The sequence below is a fragment of the Notothenia rossii genome (assembly GCF_949606895.1).
Source record: "Notothenia rossii genome assembly, chromosome: 9".
In the NCBI taxonomy this organism is placed as follows: domain Eukaryota; kingdom Metazoa; phylum Chordata; class Actinopteri; order Perciformes; family Nototheniidae; genus Notothenia; species Notothenia rossii.
In genome coordinates this window covers 68,564,846-68,585,143 of record NC_136907.1, presented here as the reverse complement: position 1 = coordinate 68,585,143, position 20,298 = coordinate 68,564,846, and the positions used below count along the sequence as shown (strand labels likewise).

General features: G+C 42.3%; 2 protein-coding genes across 2 annotated transcripts; both read right to left on the bottom strand.

The window, feature by feature from the left end:
- Nucleotides 1-4,623: 4,623 nt before the first annotated feature.
- LOC307019373 (chemokine XC receptor 1-like) lies at nt 4,624-6,612 on the bottom strand. Its single transcript, XM_079650218.1, has 2 exons — nt 6,562-6,612; nt 4,624-6,382 (listed from the first exon to the last, which is right to left on the bottom strand). The coding sequence occupies exon 2, from the start codon at nt 6,367-6,369 to the stop codon at nt 5,392-5,394; it is 978 nt and encodes a 325-aa protein (XP_079506344.1). The 5' UTR covers nt 6,370-6,382; nt 6,562-6,612; the 3' UTR covers nt 4,624-5,391.
- A 1,871-nt stretch (nt 6,613-8,483) lies between these two features.
- LOC307019374 (uncharacterized protein) lies at nt 8,484-17,052 on the bottom strand. The gene is made up of 2 exons (XM_079650219.1): nt 15,557-17,052; nt 8,484-9,663 (listed from the first exon to the last, which is right to left on the bottom strand). The coding sequence occupies exon 1, from the start codon at nt 16,803-16,805 to the stop codon at nt 16,110-16,112; it is 696 nt and encodes a 231-aa protein (XP_079506345.1). The 5' UTR covers nt 16,806-17,052; the 3' UTR covers nt 8,484-9,663; nt 15,557-16,109.
- Between the last annotated feature and the right edge of the window lie 3,246 nt (nt 17,053-20,298).

Sequence of the window (20,298 nt, the reverse complement as noted above, 5' to 3'; positions counted from 1 at the left end):
TTTTTTTATATTACATTATGTTATGTTATGATCTCTTACATTATGTTATGATCTCTTACATTATGTTATGTTGAATTATGTTATGTCATCTTATGTTATGATATCTTAAATAATGTTATGTTGTGACATGTCATGTTATGTCATGTTGTGTTATCTTTTACATGATTCAACTTAATCAAGATAAAATGTTTTCAGGCTTCATCCTGTTCATTTTCATCCACCTACTATAACCGCTTCTTCAAACAAATTAAGAAGATTGATTTGCAATCTTTAATCTCAACCCTAATTTGAAATAATGGCAATAACATTCAAACCAGTAGAGATCATATGATAGCATTTATATAATGTGGACATGAAACTACCCTGCAAGCATGTACCAGGGCAACGCATTCATGGACATTGTTTTTATTTTATTTGATCAATGTTTCAGGACTCTGTCAATGAGGTTGTCTTGAGTTTGTGTGTCTGTTTGTCAGCAGGATTAAGGATAAAAACACAGTGCATATCTTGGACATTTTGTAGAATTGTGTCACATTGGCCAAAGAACAACCCATTACATTTTGGAGCAGAATCACAGGGCGGATACACAAATTATTTCCCACTCATGGAAACAACCTTGGCAGAGGTCTATGCTCAGAAGTGCCCTTGTAGTTTCTGGTGTAATTGTGTTTTATATTACACAATATTTCCACTCTAAGAAACATAGTCTCAAGATGTATGGTTCCAATTCTTAACTCTGAGGGATATTGCCTTTAATGGTCAAATTGTAATATATATCCAGTATCAATCGTTTTCTGTTCATTGTTGATCTGATTGTTGTCTCTACTTGTCATTTAAATATCAGAACGCTTTTTGATGTTAAGTTATTGTCTTTTCAGGGTTGGTTGTTATTTAATTTTCCCTTCTTTATTTTGGTTGCATATTTTGATTGTGTGCTATCTGCACATTACCTCTTTAGTGTCAATATGTCATTAGTAAGCAATACATGCCTTTACACGTCTTATTGTTTCTCAATATCGCAGTTTGCATCTAAACATCATAATTGTACAAACATTTAGTATAATAAATTCACCAAGAAACTATTGCTTAGAAAATTGCTTACACATCAGTGATTTGAAGGTTTTGTTGGTATGTTATGCCTTGGTATGGTATGTTACTCTTTGACTAATGTGTACAGAAACATAACATCTGGTGTGAGGGTAAAAGATAATAAAATAAAATATAACGTCCTGGGAATACAGCTATTCCCTCTAATTGGAGGCCCATATGCAACTTAACCACATAAATGTCAGGTACATACCCATGCCATGAACGTTATGTTATATTGTCTTTAGGGCCTTGTCCTCGTCCTCAATCCTTCACCAGTCATTGTCAACAATGCAACAAAGTGACACAAACAGATACATTAAATATTTCCAAATAAGAAACATTAAAAGAGAAAGTTTCAAAGCGAGAGATGCTGTTAAAAAAAAAAAAAAAGTTAAAATACAAAACAAGCCAGATGGGAAACATTTTGCAAGAAACATCAGGACGCACTGTTTGATACATCAAATGGCCAGCCTTACAAGAGGCAGCTAAGCCTTTGCAGTAGGCCTAGTCTGAATATCCAGATGTTTGATTAGTTAATTAAGTCTCCATGGTAGTTAATCATTGTGTTTTTCTATTGTACAACAGCAGGTAAGTAGAGGACAATGACCCTGAAATACGGAGATAGGATGGTGTGGGATATGCAGAGACAGGCTGCATTTGTTCTTTGTGGTGAACATTTTCGAAAACACACAGAGCTAAAAATTTAAAAAAACAGCACTTGTGTGTGGATTCTTAGTATTTGTGTCTTTCCAAAAGAGAGTACATCTCTTTTCTTAATTCTTTGTAAGCTGTAGATTGATATCATTAATGTGGCCCAGTAATGATGAAACAAACAACACAATGCCAATACCCATGTCCCCTCTAGTGGAGACAAGTTGCAATGCAGGGACAAAATAAAAGCCAAGAGGCAGCATTAGACGTGTGTTATTTTATGTCAACCTTTCAAATGCACATTTTTAAAGTATGTACTCCAAAACATGTCATCCTCCTGGATCCATGAATGAGCAAAGATATGTTGGTCCAGGTGTGTTAAACAGTGGATCAATCCTTTTGCGAAACATTTCATCCCTGTGACAAATTCAATAAGGATGAGGTGCATTAGCAGAATGTCAAACATGCCAGTGTTTGTGATACGAGGATTAAGTCATCTATATTTGTTCACTGAAACAGTTGTTTGTAATGATAAGGCTGACACACTTAATCGATTTGCACGCATTTCCCTGACAGTCCAGATTAACAGGCAATAAGGCTTTATTAGCAATATGCAACAAACACACACACGTACACATTTGCAAGGCATCAATTAAATTCACATATGGTTGGAGTAATTATCGTTATAGATAGCTGGATTTAAAGGGGAGATATCAATGTGAAAAGGAGGGTGAGTTGCCCTGGAGAAAAGAAGAGCAGGGAGTGAACGTTATAGGGCTAAGGAGAGCTAGTAGCAGAGACGACATAAGAGAACAACAACAGCTGTTTAGCTTGTGGCTAAAAACAGGATGGAACAACAACATCATTTGCTAAGAAAATGATCCGGGAAAAGAGATTGTACTGACTCGAAGATATGAAATGGGATGCCTTCGAATTACTTTTTTATTTTAACTCCGTGGGGTGTGTTTTATTAGTTTTTGTTCTCATTAGTTTTTTCTCTGTTGTTTTTAAATGGTATTAATTCTGACAATATATTGTTTCATTAGCATATTAAAGAAAGAAAATGAAAAAACTGAATGTGACTTATTTTCCCACGAGTTGAAACTTATGATCCCTTCCTTCTGATTATTCTAAAATCTGTTTGCAAACAATGATAAATTGGTGTTACATGCAGAACCATATTAAAGATTATGGGATGGCTGCTCACGGAAAATGCATCACTTACGTGCAACACAGGTTTCTATTCTATTCAGAGGTCACTGTGTTTTGACTGGATGACGACACATAGGAGACTAAATACAAATAAACATTATTGTTGTTAACTTTATTTTAACTACAGTATCCAATTTATTGCTGCAATAATGTACACAGATAATATTTGTGATAAAACCCTCTCCCAGCGCCTGCTAGAGGATGTGTGAGCACGCCTGTGACTGCTCTGCCCTTGACTTGTATCCATTCATCCAAGCGTGCTGGATGGTTTAGTTAATTAAGCTTAATCTACCCCCAGAGAGGGATATGAGTGCTGTTACAGTGGCCCACTGAGCCGTCCCTGTACACTCTTCTCAGGACCCCCCTCGGAGCCATCAGGGCCACGCTACTCAACCATGTTCAAGTACACTGACAGGGCTCGGGTGAAACACTGTAATAATAGAGTTAAAAGATTTGGGCCACAGAAGAAGAAAAAAAAAAAAAGGTAGAATATATTAATTACTGAAATAATATAGCTAAATTACTTGTGATTTCTGTCACAACTTTTATGGAAAAGCAACCACAAGCATAGGGACAGATGAGTTAGATATACTTGACTGGCTATGATTTTAATCCCAAAATGCAGTATGTTATGGTTTATGTATACTGTAGAATGAGATGTTTGTTTCACATTGACAAGGTCACTCCAGAGGGAAATACTTCTGTAACAATGAGCCAGGTTGATGTGCAAAAAAACACAGAAAGAAGAGGGAATACATTGACAATATTTAAAAAAGCTTTATTTGCAGCTAAAGTGTGCACAAGGAACACTGCATGCCATGTACTGGGCAAACGTGTATGTCCCTTTTAAATATCTCATCTGATAAGATGAGAAGTATCCGTTTTGCGGTTTTCTGTGTTCCGTTTCAAAGTTCCCCAAATGTTTATCTCGAATACATACAAGTGTAGTCGCACGCATGATTCATCATTGTTCTTGTTCCAGCCTGTTCTCGGTATTCTGATGTGATCAACTTTTGGCAAAGTAACTCACCTTAAAAGTGGCATGTCTGTCAAGCTTTGGATTCATTTAATGTGACTGTGTCTTTATATTTTTCGTTTTTTACACAAAAGTAGAAGAGAAGAACTATAAGGATGGGTTACACACTACCGACAGCCCCTGCCTACTTCTTACATTACAATGTAGCGTATCAGAATATCACTAACAACTTTTTTTTTAAAAAGAAGAAAAAAGCTGGCCTTAGATGCTATCAGAGTTTAACGCAGCCGCCAGACTCCTCACCCACACCAAATCATGGCATCACATCACCCCGGTCCTCAAAGAACTCCACTGGCTTCCCGTCTCTCACCGCATCCACTACAAACTTCTGGTCCTCACTTACAAAGCCCTCCACCACCTGAACCCCCCCTACCTCACTGACCTCCTCATCCTCTACCAACCACCCCGGTCCCTCAGATCCACCTCAGCCGGTTTGCTTTCCACCCCCAAGGCCAAACTCCGGAGCTTCGGGGACAGAGCCTTCTCTGTGGCAGCCCCGAAGCTCTGGAACTCCCTCCCCCAAGACCTCCGTGAGTCTGAGTCCCTCACCCTGTTCCAGTCCCGTCTCAAAAACCACCTCTTCAACTCTGTATATCCATAAGCCCCCCCCCCCCCTCTCAACCAACTTTCTCCTGACTGCTTTTCTGTTTTGTTTTGCTTGTTTGTTTCTTTTTTGTTTTGTTTGTACCCTCCCTCCCAAATGTAAAGCGTCTTTGGGTTCAAGAAAAGCGCTATAGAAATATAATTTATTATTATTATTATTATTAGTTTGGAATAACGTTAGAGGCAGTAACCTACTGTTCTTAATTGTATTGGAAAAACTTTGCAGTCTAACAAATGCAGCTAACTTTATGTTAAAAGTGAAAACATAGACACTTAAGAATTGACTTCTTCTGTAAACAACAACAAGTCATTTTTAAATGGATCCTCAATTGGAACAGGATCTGTTTGCAAATCTTTCGCCTCAGCCTTCATGCCATTGACTGTACTACTACTAAATTAACCCTTTAATGAAACTCTCATTTGAAAATTATTAATTGAAAACTTTGAAACAGCTAGAAATAGTGTTTTCCACTAACTAATGTAACTACTTCTTGACTAGCTACCTAAAACTGATAAAATAAAGCCGAAATATGAAAATCGGAATACAAATATTAACAACTTGCATTTGAAGTCCGATATCCAGAGCCTGTTTTAAAGAAATACTGAGAAAGAGTAAACTGCTGTTTAAAATGTAAATGGTTATCCTACGTCTACAGAGAATCATACAAATCGACCCTTAATATCCTAAAAGATAGGTGTAATTAATTCAATACAAATATGAAATGACTATAAGCTTTTACTGATGTTTTCATTGCAGCAATTAATGTCTGCAATGGTTCTGACCCAACAGCAGAGTGTTGTTATGTAAAAGCTACTTTCTGCTTAACAGAAGAGCCAGTGGTTCTCTTCCTGTCTCTCAGCCTCCTGACTTTCTTGCAGCTAAAAAGATCCAAAAGATGCTCTCGCCACTTTTCTGAGAGCATATACAGAATAGGGTTCATACAGCAGTGAGAATGAGCAAGTACACGACAAATACTTAAGGCAATATTCTGGCGTTGCCTTGCAAAACAGCTTTTAGGTTTGTTGAGAAACCTGATTATATCCATAATATTGTAAGGTACCCAGCAGATGATCAAGGCAGCAACTATACATAACACCACCACTACCGTCCTGTGCTTTCTTCTGTTTGAAGCCTGCAACACTGTCTTGAGGATGGCAGAATAGCAGAAAAAAATGATGGATAACAGGAAGAAGAAGAGCAGAGACACTGCAAGTTTATATCCAATTTCGTCTTTTAAGATCTTTGTACACATGGAAAGACCACCCCTGTCTTCCACCGTGACTTTGGTAGCAGCATATACAGAAAAAGAGATGCTGATGATCCATGCAGCTGCACAGCTCAATGCTGCAAACCTCTGCCTCCTTACTTTGTTTCTTGGCATGTTGTGCAGCACCACAGTTATGAAACGGTCCACAGTCATGGCAGTCAGTAGAATGACGCTACTGTACACACCAACAATGCGGGAAGCAGTCAATATTTTGAAAGCAAAATCACCAAAGACCCAGTCCTGCAGCAGCAGAGAGACGGCCCAGAATGGAAGTGTGACTGTGATCATCAAATCGGAGCAGGCAAGGTTCAGGACGAATAGATTTGTGACATTTTTTAAGTTCTCATAGAGAAATAGGACATATAAGAGGAAGCAGTTTTCTATGATACTGAGGATGAAGATCAAAATGTACGAGTAGCCTTTAAAAGTTTCCATGAAAAACACCCTCTCACAGTCTTCCGAGCTGTAGTTTTCACCTCCGATGTTCACTGTGGAGTTGTTGAATGCCATTGTAAGTTGTTTTCTGGGAAACATAAGCAGAAAAATGTAATTGGCAAATTGAGCACATATTTTTAACCTTCAGTCAAATTTAGTTTTAAAAAGTAAATCCGAGAAAAATATAACAATACAGAAAACAATTATGTAGTAAGAAAATTGGCCTTAAATTTGGAAATCAATTACAGTAAATATTAAGCAACTTACCCTGAACAATGACTGTCACTTCATGTGGTGAATATGATTGTGACGGAGAAGTTGAGCAATAAAAGAGAAAGCTCATGCAGTAACTCCGCCTTTGGCTTCATATTATTCAGAGGGGTTGCCTCATCATTCCAGTGAAGGCATGGATATTTTTAGATTTAGCAAAAATTGGTGACGTGTATATCGTTGATGTTCTGCTTTAGAACATAATCTCTAAACAGCAGGAAGGAAGGATACACCCCAGAAATATCTTTTGATCAATTTTAATATAGCATGGAAATAATAGTGATGATGATGATGATGATGATGATGATGATGAAATGTTCAAGCAAATATAAACACACAATTTTGATAAATTATATAAAATTTGAAAATAAATGATGTTCTGTTTAGTTTGCAAGACTCCTAAAGGTGACAATATAACAACTACAGTAACAACTGAGATAGATGATTTAAAATGAAACCACAAAGTAAAATGCAGTGAAGAAGTGTTTCACATATTATCTACAGTACAATGCATAATCAATGCATCAACATGAACATTTACCAAATGATACAGAGCTGATTTTGTTTTTTTTAGAACCAACTCATTTTTAGAACCATCTTACAAAGCTAATGAAGCTAAATAAACTTGCATGTGTCACCTTGTCCCAAATCTAGGATATCACATTTAAAATGAATTCTGAGAAAGCGTAAATTGACATGTTAGGTCTACATTTATAGAGACTTACATTAAAGTAGTCCCCTTAATATTGTTAAGGAAATGTGAACACCATATTAAACTAGTTCAAAACAAATATTATACTAAGTATGAATTGATGCTTTCATATAAGCGATGAATGTCTAGCTGCAGGTTGGTTCCAACACAACAGCAGAGCTTTGTGCTTTAAAAGCACCGTTCTGCTTAACAGAAGAGCCAGTGGTTCTCTTTCTGTCTCTCAGCCTCCTGACTTTCTTGCAGCTAAAAAGATCCAAAAGATGCTTTCGCCACTTTTCTGAGAGCATATACAGAATAGGGTTCATACAGCAGTGAGAATGAGCAAGTACAAGAAACGTCATTAGGAGAGCAGCTTCTCCAGAGATGGACGCATTTCGGAGGACATGTGCGGATCAACAAAGAAGTCCTGCATCATCTGCATCGATCGGGTTGTGCATCTACAAATTCGACGGTCATTAAAAACCATCTTATTTTCCTTGTCAGTAGGCTATATTAAGTCATTCTAGCATTACTACAAAACATTTTTAAAATCAAGCTGATGCTCAGCCAGCCAGCAGTCTAAAGTTAGCCAGGGCAGTGGTTCTCAAACTCTTTTCAATAATGTACCCCCTTTGAAAAAAAAATTCAGCCAAGCACAAGATCAGCGCAAAAACAATTTGTTAGGGACAAAATGCCAATATAAAAAGGTACAATACAGCGCTGCATCATCAGTGTCTGATTTATTAAAACAACCTTGTAACTGAGAAACACTGAAATGCTACATTTCAAATGTTTACGATCCATCACTAAATTCATGGGAAACCAATTTTAACATCATTCAATAACACTAAGACGACATTAGTTGCATTGAACTGATCTTTTTAGTAAGTTGTACTTATAATTGAGTGAGAAACATGGGCTTGTGCTTCACTGAGGACCTTTGTCATTCTCGGTGACAGGGAGGCAACTGCAGTTATTACACTTCGCGTTTTGAAATATGTACAACTCAAATAAAATTAAAATAAATCAAAACAATTGTACATTAATTAAATACATTTGACATTTAGCTTGAGCTGGCTTTAATACTTTCTTTATGGTATTCAAATTGGGCTCAAGTAGAACCTTTACCCATGTATTTAGCTAGTTCTGAAAGAATAATCAACATCGCGCATAACAAGATAAAACACTATAACTGTCAGGGTTGAGTGAAGCAGGCAGGACATAAATGCAGATTTAAACAGAAAATACCTTTATTTCAAGGCTAAAGAAATAACAGAACTCTTCCCAGTGAACACAGTCAAGACAAACAAGGATCTCACAAAGACTAACAGGAAAAAACGAACCTAAATGCACACGGGACTAATCAAAGAAACAAGAGACAGGTGAGGAGGGAGACATCCCGGGGCAAAGCAGAAGCCGAGAAGGGGGACTCGGGCGGACGGCCCGGGGGCAAGGCAAAGTTCATGGTGGGAATCTCGGGCGGACGGCCCGCGGGCAAGGCAGAGTTCGAGGAAGGGGTCTCGGGCGGACGGCCTGGGGGCAAGGCAGAGTTCAAAAAGGGGCGAAGGCCACAGCGGGCGAACTCAGGGGGCCGGGCATGAGGGCGAAGGCAGCGGCTGGAAGAGTCAGGGGGCCGGGCTCAAGGGCGAAGGCCGCGGCTGGGGAACTCAGGGGGCCGGGCTCGAGGGTGAAGGCCGCGGCTGGGGAACTCAGGGGGCCGGACTCGAGGGCGAAGGCCGCGGCTGGGGAACTCAGGGGGCCGGGCTCAAGGGCGAAAGCCGCTGGGGAACTCAGGGGACCGGGCACAAGGTCGGGCAAGAAGGCGGCGACGGGACAGCCCCGGAGGGCGGGCAGGAAGGCGGCGACGGGACAGCCCCTGAGGGCGGGGAGGAAGGCGGTGACGGGATAGCTCCGGAGGACAACGTACGCCGCAATGGGACCCCTCCAGTGTCGCCGGAGCACTGGGATCGAGAGCAGGAGCTGGTGGGACACCTGGCGGGACAGGCGTAGACGGAAATGGGCTGGTGTCAGTCGGACCCCGACGGAGCAAGGGCTGGTGTCGGCAGGACCCTCGGCGTAGCACGTGTCGGCGGGACCCCCAACAGGACAGGATCTGGCGTTGGCAGGAAATCCGGCGGAGCAGGTTTCGGTAGGAAATCCGGCGGAGCAGGTGTCGGCTGGACCCCCGGCAGGACAGGTGTCGGCGGGACCCCCAACAGGACAGGGCACTGAGTTGGCAGGACTCCCAGCGGAACACCCCAACGGAACAGGACATGGGGTTGGCAGGACCCCCGGCAGAACAGTAGTCGGCGGGACCCCCAACAGGACAGGACATGGGGTTGGCAGGACCCCCGACGAAATTTATTTCCATATGTGCATTGCACCACTTGACCTGCTCTCCATGAGAGCTAGAGAGAGAGAGAGAAGGGGAGGGAACAATCCCTTATATCTGATATCTGACGTCAGCTACAATATCTGCGCCTCATTACGCCTATAGCGCCCTCTTACTGTGGAACAGTTATAGTGCAGTTACATGCAGACATATTAATACTTACACTTAACACTCCCACTTATGAATGACGTGTATACTGTACAACTTTTCCAAGAAAAATAACAATTCAAAACATCAAAAGAACATGGCAGTCAATATTACATAGTAGGCAATATTTTACACACCGAACATGACCCCTGCACATTTTTTTAATTTCAGTTTGGAGACAGGCTTGGTCATAGCGTCTGCAACCATGTCATCTGTAGGACAGTAAACCAGTGTCATCTTTCCTTCTCTGATGACAGATCTAAGGAAGTGATATTTTATATCCACATGTTTACACCTCTGTCGGCACACAGGGTTTCTGGCAACTGCAATGGTTCCCTGGTTGTCTTCATAAACAACAGTTTTCTTATATACATAGGTATCCATTCCTTCGAGCAGTTGTTCCAGATAAATACATTCCTGTATTGTCAAGGCTAGAGCCATATATTCGGCTTCACAAGTTGATAGTGCCACTGTGGGCTGTTTCTTTGTTTTCCATGAAACCAGTGAGCTGTCTGTACCCATACTCACACAATACCCTGTGGTACTTCTCCTGTCTGTGGCGTCTGCCGCCCAATCTGCGTCACTATAGGCTTGAAGCCTTAAAGCCCTCGCTGCTCTTTCTGTAACAAAGCTGTTTATCTGCTGTACCTTTAAAGGCCATGTAATGCATCTAACACAGGTGTTTTTTAACATGTAGTTTAGATATCACCAGAATAAAAATAAATAAAAATGTTTAAAGTTTCGTCATAATTAAATGACATATACGTTAAAAACCGATGTTGGTTCCGAAGTTTGCCGAGTACGCCCCCGATCACTCCCGAACGAGCGGTGACGTCACACGTGGCAAACATTGCCATTTGATCAAATCAGTCCAAATGGCAAGCAACGCGATAACTTCAGACAGCGACAGCGACAGCGATCATTCAAGCTCAGATTCAGTGGGTTATCTGGATTCAGTTACAGAAGTAGAGAGTGAACCAGCTAGCCTTTCACTTCAAGGCATTTTGCCTTATAAGTACGAGCCTCCTGCCCAGCAATCGAACAACGAGGCAGAAACTTGTGAAAGAGAAGCGGATTCCGCAGCCGGCGAGACTCGAGTCGGCAATACTGAATGGTAAATTCTGTTTTATTTAGTTTGACCTGCACTAAATGTCGATCTTAATTTGTCATCTGTTCCTCACACGTCCGGCAGATATTGTTTTGTTTTTTAATGTTATGTACAATATTCAGGTGTACATGTCAATGCTGTGAAAGCATGCCCACTGCAGATGAATGTGTATGCTGCAGAGAGATCTGGCAGGTGATGGAACAAATAGACAGTTTGCAACCTACTGACCAGATAGCAGAGTCCTGCATCGGGTCGGGTATCCGCGGGTACCCGACGGGTGACCCGCAAAAAAGGTGATTTGCGGGTGGTATTTTTTCAAACGCTTTTTTCCGGGTTCGCTTCTGGGTAAAACAAAGATGATGCGGGTCCGGTTGCGGGTGTTGCATAATAAATATATTTAAACAATAATAATTTAGTTTAATGTTTAAATCCTCAGACCTCTCCTCCGCGGTACCGAGCATAATCATAACCTCTGCAGTGCATCTATCTGCTGCTGAGCGCACCACATTCTGAATGGCTGAGGTGAAGCTCTCTATAGCGGAGAATACAGCATTTTCAATAACTCTTCCTCAAGAGCAAAATCCAACGTCTGGGAGGCTTTTGGTGTCATCCTACCTAGATGGAGAAAATAAACAACATCCCAGGCTTTTTGAGCCAAATATGCAACTGCGTGTGTTAATAATTGCACGTTGTCACTGCTTATATATATGCGGGTTCGGGTCGGGTTGCGGATCATGTGCCGGCGGGTCGGGTCGGGTTGCGGGACTAATTGGCAATATGTGCGGGTAGCGGGGCGGGTTCGGTACTGCACGTCACGGGTGCGGGGCGGGAGCGGGTCTTGAAAATCAGACCCGTGCAGGACTCTGCCAGATAGAAGACACCGACGAGAAACCAAGGTGCATTATTAGCCACCCAGGCTTTAGAGAAGGCTGTCTCAGTGTTTGGACACTGAAAATAGCGTATCTTCAATACAAACAACAACACAGAGCAGTTGATGGCCCACTACACCAGTAAGTAAATATTGATTGACCCAACTGCCTATTGCAGCTTTGCTTTCATATAATACTTTTAGTCGCTACAGATATGGTACACTTTTAAAGATACCATTAAACTCTTTCAAGCAGTCAAAAACAGCTTGGCTTTTATTTTTTCTGTGTATGCAAGTTCAATGTATGCTTGAGAAAAGAAACAACTACACATGTGAGGAAATATATAAGAGGTCTATGATTCTGTCAAGCAGTCATGTATAACCTCATATTTATTTTGTACAAGTAAAATACAAATATCATGTTATAAGCCAATTTGTAACCATTGCTACATAATAGTAGGCTACTACATAACATTTTATTTATAATCTGTATATTATACATATTATATATATTATTTTTTTCATTAGGAAGTATCGATATACAGCTTATCGACAGTTTGTACGTTGGTGCTGGGGTGTAGGCCTACTCGGCCCAAAAATCAGAGTCCCGCTGCATGTGCTGTAACCGAGATACGGAAGACTTACCCTGAGCCGGGAGGCCGCTATCAGGGATTTCAATGGCCAAATCTGTAATTTGACATAAGTCATGCAGCTGAACTGGTTAAAATGGTTTCGCATGATGTAAATAATTTACAAAGTACATCATTTACAATATTATTTTTCCAAAGAAACATGTAAATATAACAACATTTTCCAAATCACAAATTTGTAAGATTGTATTAATTTACTGTTTGATAAATAAAAAAGGGTTCTTTTGTTAATTTTTCACTTGTAACATTTTATCTTTATTGCAGTGTACATTAGTCTATTTTGGTATATGTGCGAGCCCACAAATAATTAAAAGTGGTAAAAATAATAAAGATATTCAGACGTAATTCATTTTTGGCCTTACTTATTTCACTTCAACTTTTATATATTTCAGTCACTAGGCAAGTTCACTGTACTCTGGTGACATTTAGCTCAAGCTGGCATAACACCTGTAGTAACTTAATTCTGACCCGAGTTTTGTGCACAATCTTCCAGCACCCATGATCAATGTTTATAGCAATCAGGAAACATTCACAGCTCACAACTACACATCGCTTCCCCATCATGAATTGTTAGATAAAAAAAGTTTAGCGAGGTCCGGTTACACATATGTTGAGCGAAAATAGCGGAAGGATACAAAACAAACAATCCAGACGAGGCTGGTGTTTGCCACGTGTGACGTCACACAGCTGGGTTAATGGCTGGCAAGCTTTTCGCTACCGGAGCGGAATAACACGGGAAAGTGGCACACATTTCATGTTATTTGGGGGGTATTTATGGAAAGAATCATTGATGTTGATATGTCAAATGAAACAGTGGAAAGTGATGAAGCGATTTATTAACACAGAATAACTTTTATTTTGGACATTACATGGACTTTAAGATAATGGGAAACATGTTTTGCTGTAATCCAGTGCTCTTCCGTGGGATCAGCAAAATGCTGTGATAACTTACTCACTACAAAACATAGGTCAGGGCGAGTACATGTTGTCAAATAAATGAGGCTGCCTACAGCTTCTCTATACATTTTTACATCCGTCAATTTTTGTGCATCCTCATTGTAGTCTAGCTTTTGATCACATGGTGTTTCCCTAGTTCTACACTCCTGCATGTCAAAACGATTCAGGATCTTTTCCACATATCTCTTCTGGGATATTTTTACACAACTGGCAGACTGTTCGAAGTCCATGCCTAGAAAATGTTTTAACCTGCCCAGGTCCTTCATCTTGAATCTGGTGGAGAGCATATCTTTCACCTGCTCTAGGTTTCTAGTGTTGTCTGCTGCGATGATCAAATCATCCACCCAAATCACAATTATCACTTTCCCTGACTGTTTTGACTCCTTTATGTAAACACAGGGGTCTACTGGGTTCTGTATGAAGTGGTCTTCAATTAGACATGTATGAAGCATCACATTCCAATTTCGCCCAGACTGTTTCAGGCCGTAAATGGATTTTTCTAGCTTGCACACTAGCTTCTCTCCTTTCTTCTCGTAACCTTCAGGTTGTTCCATATATATGTCCCTATCAATGGGTGCGTGCAGGTAGGCTGTCTTCATATCCATCTGGTGTAAAATCAAGTCGTCTTCGGCTGCCTTCTGCATACTCGTACACTGGTCAGATTAGCTGTAGGGGAGAATGTCTCACCGTAGTCTATTCCTTCCCTCTGACTGTAGCCTTTAGCTACAAACCTGGCCTTGTACCTGTCGTGCCCTGCAATACCCTCCTTGATTGAGTACACCCACTTGCCTCCCACTGTCTGTCTTCTCTCGGGTAATTTTGTTAGAGTAAAAGTATGATTGTCCTCCAGGGACCTCATCTTCTCGTCCATCGCTCTCTACCATTTTCCTGATTCAGGGGATATCATGGCCTCTTTAAAGGTCTGAGGTACACCACTCACTACTCTGTAGCAGTAATCTATGCTGGTAAGTGTACTGTCATCCTCGTCACTTTCTCTCTGGGCATAGTCTTTCAGATACTTTGGGGGTTTATGTTCCCGGGGGGGATATCTCCCACTGCATGAGGCACGTGACGTCACCCTAGGGTGCTTCTCGCCATCATCCTCCGGTGGCTGTTGACCGTCTGTCTGCATGTCTGTGTTCAGTACACTAGGCTGTGTCGTCTCTCTTTCTTCACACCCTACTCTGGAGTCCAGCTCTGGCTCCTGTGTCTGTGTCTCGTTCTCACATGTTGTCTTTGTGACACACTTTACTAACCTGTGCTTTTGCACTTTCCCCTTACCGGGATAATAGACTAGAAAAGCGGGGCTGCCTTTGTCATGCCCTACAAAAAATCCTTTCTCACACCTGGACTCGAGTTTTCCTCTGTACTGTTGGTAAGCATAACACACTGACCCAAACTTGTGCATCCTGGCTAGTAGATCACACCTTTTTCCTGTCAGTGCTGTATATGGGGTGGTGCCCATGTGCTTGTTAAAACACCGATTTCTGGTGTAAGCTGCTTCTTGGACCGCATAATGCCATAGACTCTTAGGTAAGTTACCGTCTATTAGCTTACACCTAGCCATTTCGAAAAGAGTGCGCCCTTCCCTCTCAGCTATCCCGTTCTGGTGCGGGGAGTAAGGACAGGACGTTTCGTGTCTGATCTTGTTCCTTCTCAGCAGTGACTGAAACTCTATTTGTAAACTCTGTTCCGTTGTCGGACCTCAGGCATTTTACGCTGCCATACGGAGCTACATCTGCAAGGAATTTCTCTGTGGCCTGAAGTGCGTCACTCTTTGCTTTGAGAAAGTAAACAAACACTGCCCCTGTACACACATCTGTGAAAGACTGCATATATTTAAAGCCACCTATGGACTCAGTTACTGGACCGGCTAGATCTGTGTTAACTAGCTCAAGTGGTGTCTTTACTTTTTCTGTGGGACCTCTGTTCCTTGTTTGAGTGAACTTTCCCTTTATACACACATCACATTCTTTGTTAGGTCTATGCTTTTCACCGTTAATGTGCATGCCTACTGTTACCGCCTGCAGCTTCAGTATATCCTCTTAATTACAATGACCCATGATCTCATGCCATGTCTGAATATCATTTTCATTACATTCTGTTTGTAGATAATACATTCTCTTGTACACCTCAATGTTAAATCTCGTACCGTCAGGCTCAACAAGAACATCGTTACCTTCATTGAAGAACACCTTGGCACCATTTGCAGTAGCAGATTTGACAGAAAATAGTTATTGGGGGAACGAGGGTATGTAGAGGGTGTTCTTCAACGTCACTGTACACCGGCACCCCTCACTGTCCATGAGGCATACCTGTGCGTCTCCTCTCCCATGCGCCAACCCGAAAGTGCGCTTCCCATCTGCCAGCTCCATGCTGTGTCTCTCCGGCTCGAAGGTGCTGTCAAAGTTCTTGAATCGGTTCATGTCGTTGATAATGTGGGACGACGCACCTGTGTCCACTATCAATCCCTTCCTTTTGGCCTGCTGCTGCTGCGCTGACCAGCTGGCGTATGCTGTCTGCGCCCCGAAGGTGAAGTCCTCTCTTCCCGCTGCTCTCCGGGCGTCGTCTCGACTCGCCTCACGTCCACCGCTGCCGCCATCTTGTCCACAGCCGCCATCTTGCACGCGCGCGTACCGAGCGCTCTGTTCGCGCTTCTTTCTACACACTCTGTCTGCGTGTCCCGAAGTTTTACAGAAACTACACCAAACAGTTTTCTTGCAATTATCTTTTCAGTGACCCTTTTCTCCACATCGCCAACATGCCATCTCCGTAGGGGGTCCGGTCTTTTTCTTTGGCGCTGCCCGGGCCTTCACTACCCTTTCTCCCGCCTCCTCGGCGACCGGGTCTGAGTCTTCTGAGGCCTCGTAGTTCCGCAACTTGGCCTGGAACTCCCCCAGCGACATGTCCGCTGAACCGTGCGTCACCAACAGTGTGAACGGTTTATACATCTCCGGTAGTCCCCTCATAACCATCGCCATCATTAATCCATCGCTCGGTGCTTCTCCAGCACTTTTGAGTGCCGTGATGATCTGTTCCGCCCTGATGACATATTCAGTCACCGTCTCTGTGTTAGCTTTCTTCAGCGCGGTCAATGTTATATACAGGGATACAATCCGGGGCCTACCTCTGTCGATGTAGTGTTCTCTTAACACTTTTAGACTTTCTCGGCCTTTGTCCTTTGTGTCCCGGAATATCAGCCCCAAGCTCGTGTTGACTAGGAGTGGTGCTAGCTCGCAGTATGCGTCGGCGTTCAGCTTAGTATCCAGGGCTCGCGCGGCCTCCATTATTTCTCCCGTGAGGCCCGTCAAAATGGTCTCTTTCAGCCCCACTCCGTGCATACAGCACAACATCCGCTCTTCCCAGAGCTCGTATTCTTCTGCCCTTCCGTCAAACGTGGGCCACTTGCTTCTGCCTCTGGTCGCCATCTTTTGATTGTAGCTTAGCTTAGCTGCCCGTTAGCTTAGCTTTAGCGTCCCGCGGTTTTCCCGCCGCTAAACTAGCCTAAACTTTTCAGCTAACTAGCTATCGTTATTTTGCTCTTCCATGATCTTGGCCCATAACCTGTTGACAGAGTCACATGTATAGCAATAAACTGGTCATGACGACGAGGTATTCTTTAGCCTTAACTGGCGTGGTTTATTTCCATATGTGCATTGCACCACTTGACCTGCTCTCCATGAGAGCTAGAGAGAGAGAAGGGGAGGGAACAATCCCTTATATCTGATGTCAGCTACAATAGCTGCGCCTGCTTACGCCTATAGCGCCCTCTTACTGTGGAACAGTTATAGTGCAGTTACATGCAGACATATTAATACTTACACTTAACAATTACTGTAATTTTGTATGTTGCTGTAATTTCAAAAACAATAATTTAGTGTTATTATATAATACTGGTTTTGTGAAACAACAATACATTACTGTTCTGTATACAGTATCATTTACAGTAATGCATTAAAACAGTATATTACTGCAATTTTCTCTTGAACCAATTTTAGATCCTTGTCTCATTTAGGTGCTACCTGAAACGATAAACAAAAACTGGGATAAAATGTAAATAAAATGTTTTTATTGATTTCATTTCAATATTAAGTTCAATATGCAAAACATGGTAAAATAGGACAGTTCACAACAGATATAAATACAACAGTTAATGAAAGATATAAATACAACAGACCAATTCAAATACAAAATCACAAGAATGTCACAACATCAAATCACAACAGTACATTTTCTGTAATTGTGTGAAAGTAAAAGGGTCCCCTGCAAGAGAAGTGGATAAAATGGAAAAGGCAGCATATCATTGAAAATGTTTTCGGCTTCAAAACTGAACAATTAAATACTATAGAGATCATACATGTATGAAGCGCACATACAAAACATGTGGAATTAAAATACATGTTCAGCTTCACATGTCAAAAGCAAAGCGACAAACCAAATCCTCACCTAACTTGATGAGCCTTGGTGTGTTAGGTAATCCGAGAGGACCCAAACGCAGGACACGGCAGAGTGTTGGAAAAAAGGTTTCATTTGAGGTGGAGGAGCGTAGAGAATAATCAGGCTGGAATGGCGACTGGTGGCAGCTGATGATGACAACACGGCGGCCGGATAGTGATCCTGGAGCACAAGAAGAAACATAATAAGAACATACAGTGTTGAGGAAATAGCTAATAATGCTAAGAAGGCTAAGAAGGCTGAGAGTTTTACCACTGTGGGTTAAACAACGATCTGGCGCTGACAGGTTGTGGAGCCTCCGCTGATATGTCATTTGTAAATGGCTGATGGGAATCAGGTGTGTAGTAGGGGAGCCAGGAGTGACAGCCACCACGCCCACACAAACACAGACAGGGAAAGGGAAAACAAACACAAGGGAGGCGGGTGGAAGAGTAAAGCCACCACAGTACCCCCCCCTTAAGGGACGCCTCCAGGCGGCCTTCCAGGTCTACCAGGTCTACCTGGTCTACAAGGGTTATCCCGGTGGAAGTCCTGTACCAGGGACGCGCCCCCGATGTTTCGCCGGGGAACCCAACATCTCTCCTCTGGACCATAGCCCTCCCAATCCACCAGATATTGGAATCCCCTTCCACGGCGACGAACGTCCAACAATCGCCTGACGGTGTAGGTTGGGTGATCATTGATGATGCGGGGGGGTGGGGGAACACTCACTGGAGGAGACAAGGGGCTGCTGGCAACAGGTTTCAACAGAGAGACATGAAATGTAGGATGAACCTTCATGTGTGGGGGAAGCTTGAGCTTGACTGCAGATGGATTGATAACCGAGTCGATGATGAAGGGGTCGACATAACGTGGTGTGAGTTTCTTCAACTCTGTCTTGAGTGGGAGATCTTTGGAGGAAAGCCAAACACTCTGACCAGGTAAGTAGTTGGGGGCCGGGGTCCTGTGGCGGTCTGCGTTGAGGCGGTTGCGGGCAGCAGAGCGGAGCAGGGCGGCTCGGGTGTCCTTCCACACCTTACGACAGCGACCAAGGTGGGTTTGAACGGAAGGAACAGCAACTTCCTCTTCCTGGGCAGGAAACAGGGGTGGTTGAAAACCCATGGCACAATGAAAGGGTGAAATACCTGTGGCTGCATTTGACAGGGAGTTGTGGGCATATTCGATCCATGGCAGATGTGAGCACCATGACGAAGGGTTCCTGAAATCCACACAGCTAAGAGCCCGTTCTGTTTGTCCGTTCGTCTGAGGATGATAGCCAGATGACAGGCTCACCGATGCTCCCAGAGCCTGGCAGAAGGCCTTCCAAACGTGGGAAATGAACTGGGGACCCCGGTCAGAGACGATGTCGGTGGGGATCCCATGGAGTCGAACAACATGGTTGACCAGAGAGCATTGCACCACCAGCCTGAACTGTTGACTCAATGCAGGATGGATCCATGGCTTCATGTTGTTCACGCCAAATTCTGACTAGCAGCAGACATGGAGATTTGTCAGAACAGGCGCTGTTTTTGTAATCTTCTCTCCAGTTTCTGTGAGCCAGGAGTAAAACCCTGCGTGTTCTCCGTCTGCTTTATGCCCTCAAACTTTAGCATTTAAGTTACTGCCGCCTTTCTGTCAGCTTGCACCACTTTATTCTCCTCTGACCTCTCTTAGTAATAAGAGAGCAAACTCATGAAGAAGCTCCTCCTTTGGTTTCCTATTAATCAGGGGTGTTGCATCATCATTCCAGTGAAGGCATGAATATTTTTAGATTAACCAAAATTGGTGAGGTGTATATCGTTGATGTTCTGCTTTAGAACATCATCTCGAAACTGCAGGAAGGAACGATACACCCCAGACATATGTTTTGATCAATTTGATTGTAGTATGGACATAATAGTGATGATGATGATGATGATGATGCGATGATGATGATGATGATGATGATGATGATGATGATGATGAAATGTTCAAGCAAATATAAACACACATTTTTGACAGATTATATAACATTTTGAAAATAAATGATGTTCTGTTTTGTTTGCAAGACTCCTAAAGGTGACAATATAACAACTACAGTAACAACTGAGATAGATGATTTAATATGAAACAATTAAGTAAAATGCAGTCAAGAAGTGTTTCACATATTATCTACAGTATCAACATGAATTTGAAATCACATGAACATATACCAAATGATGCAGAGTTGATCACATGTACTTTTTAGAACCATTTTTAGAACAATCTTACAAAGCTAATGAAGCTAAATAAACTTGCATGTGTCACCTTGTCCCAAATCTAGGATAGCACATTTAAAAAGAATACTGAGAAAGCGTACACTGACATGTTAGGTCTACATTTATAGAGACTTACATTAAAGTAGTCCCCTTAATATCATTATGGAAATGTGAACACTATAGGTTAAACTAGTTCAAAACAAATATCATACCAAGTATTAATTGATGTTTTCATATAAGCGATGAATGT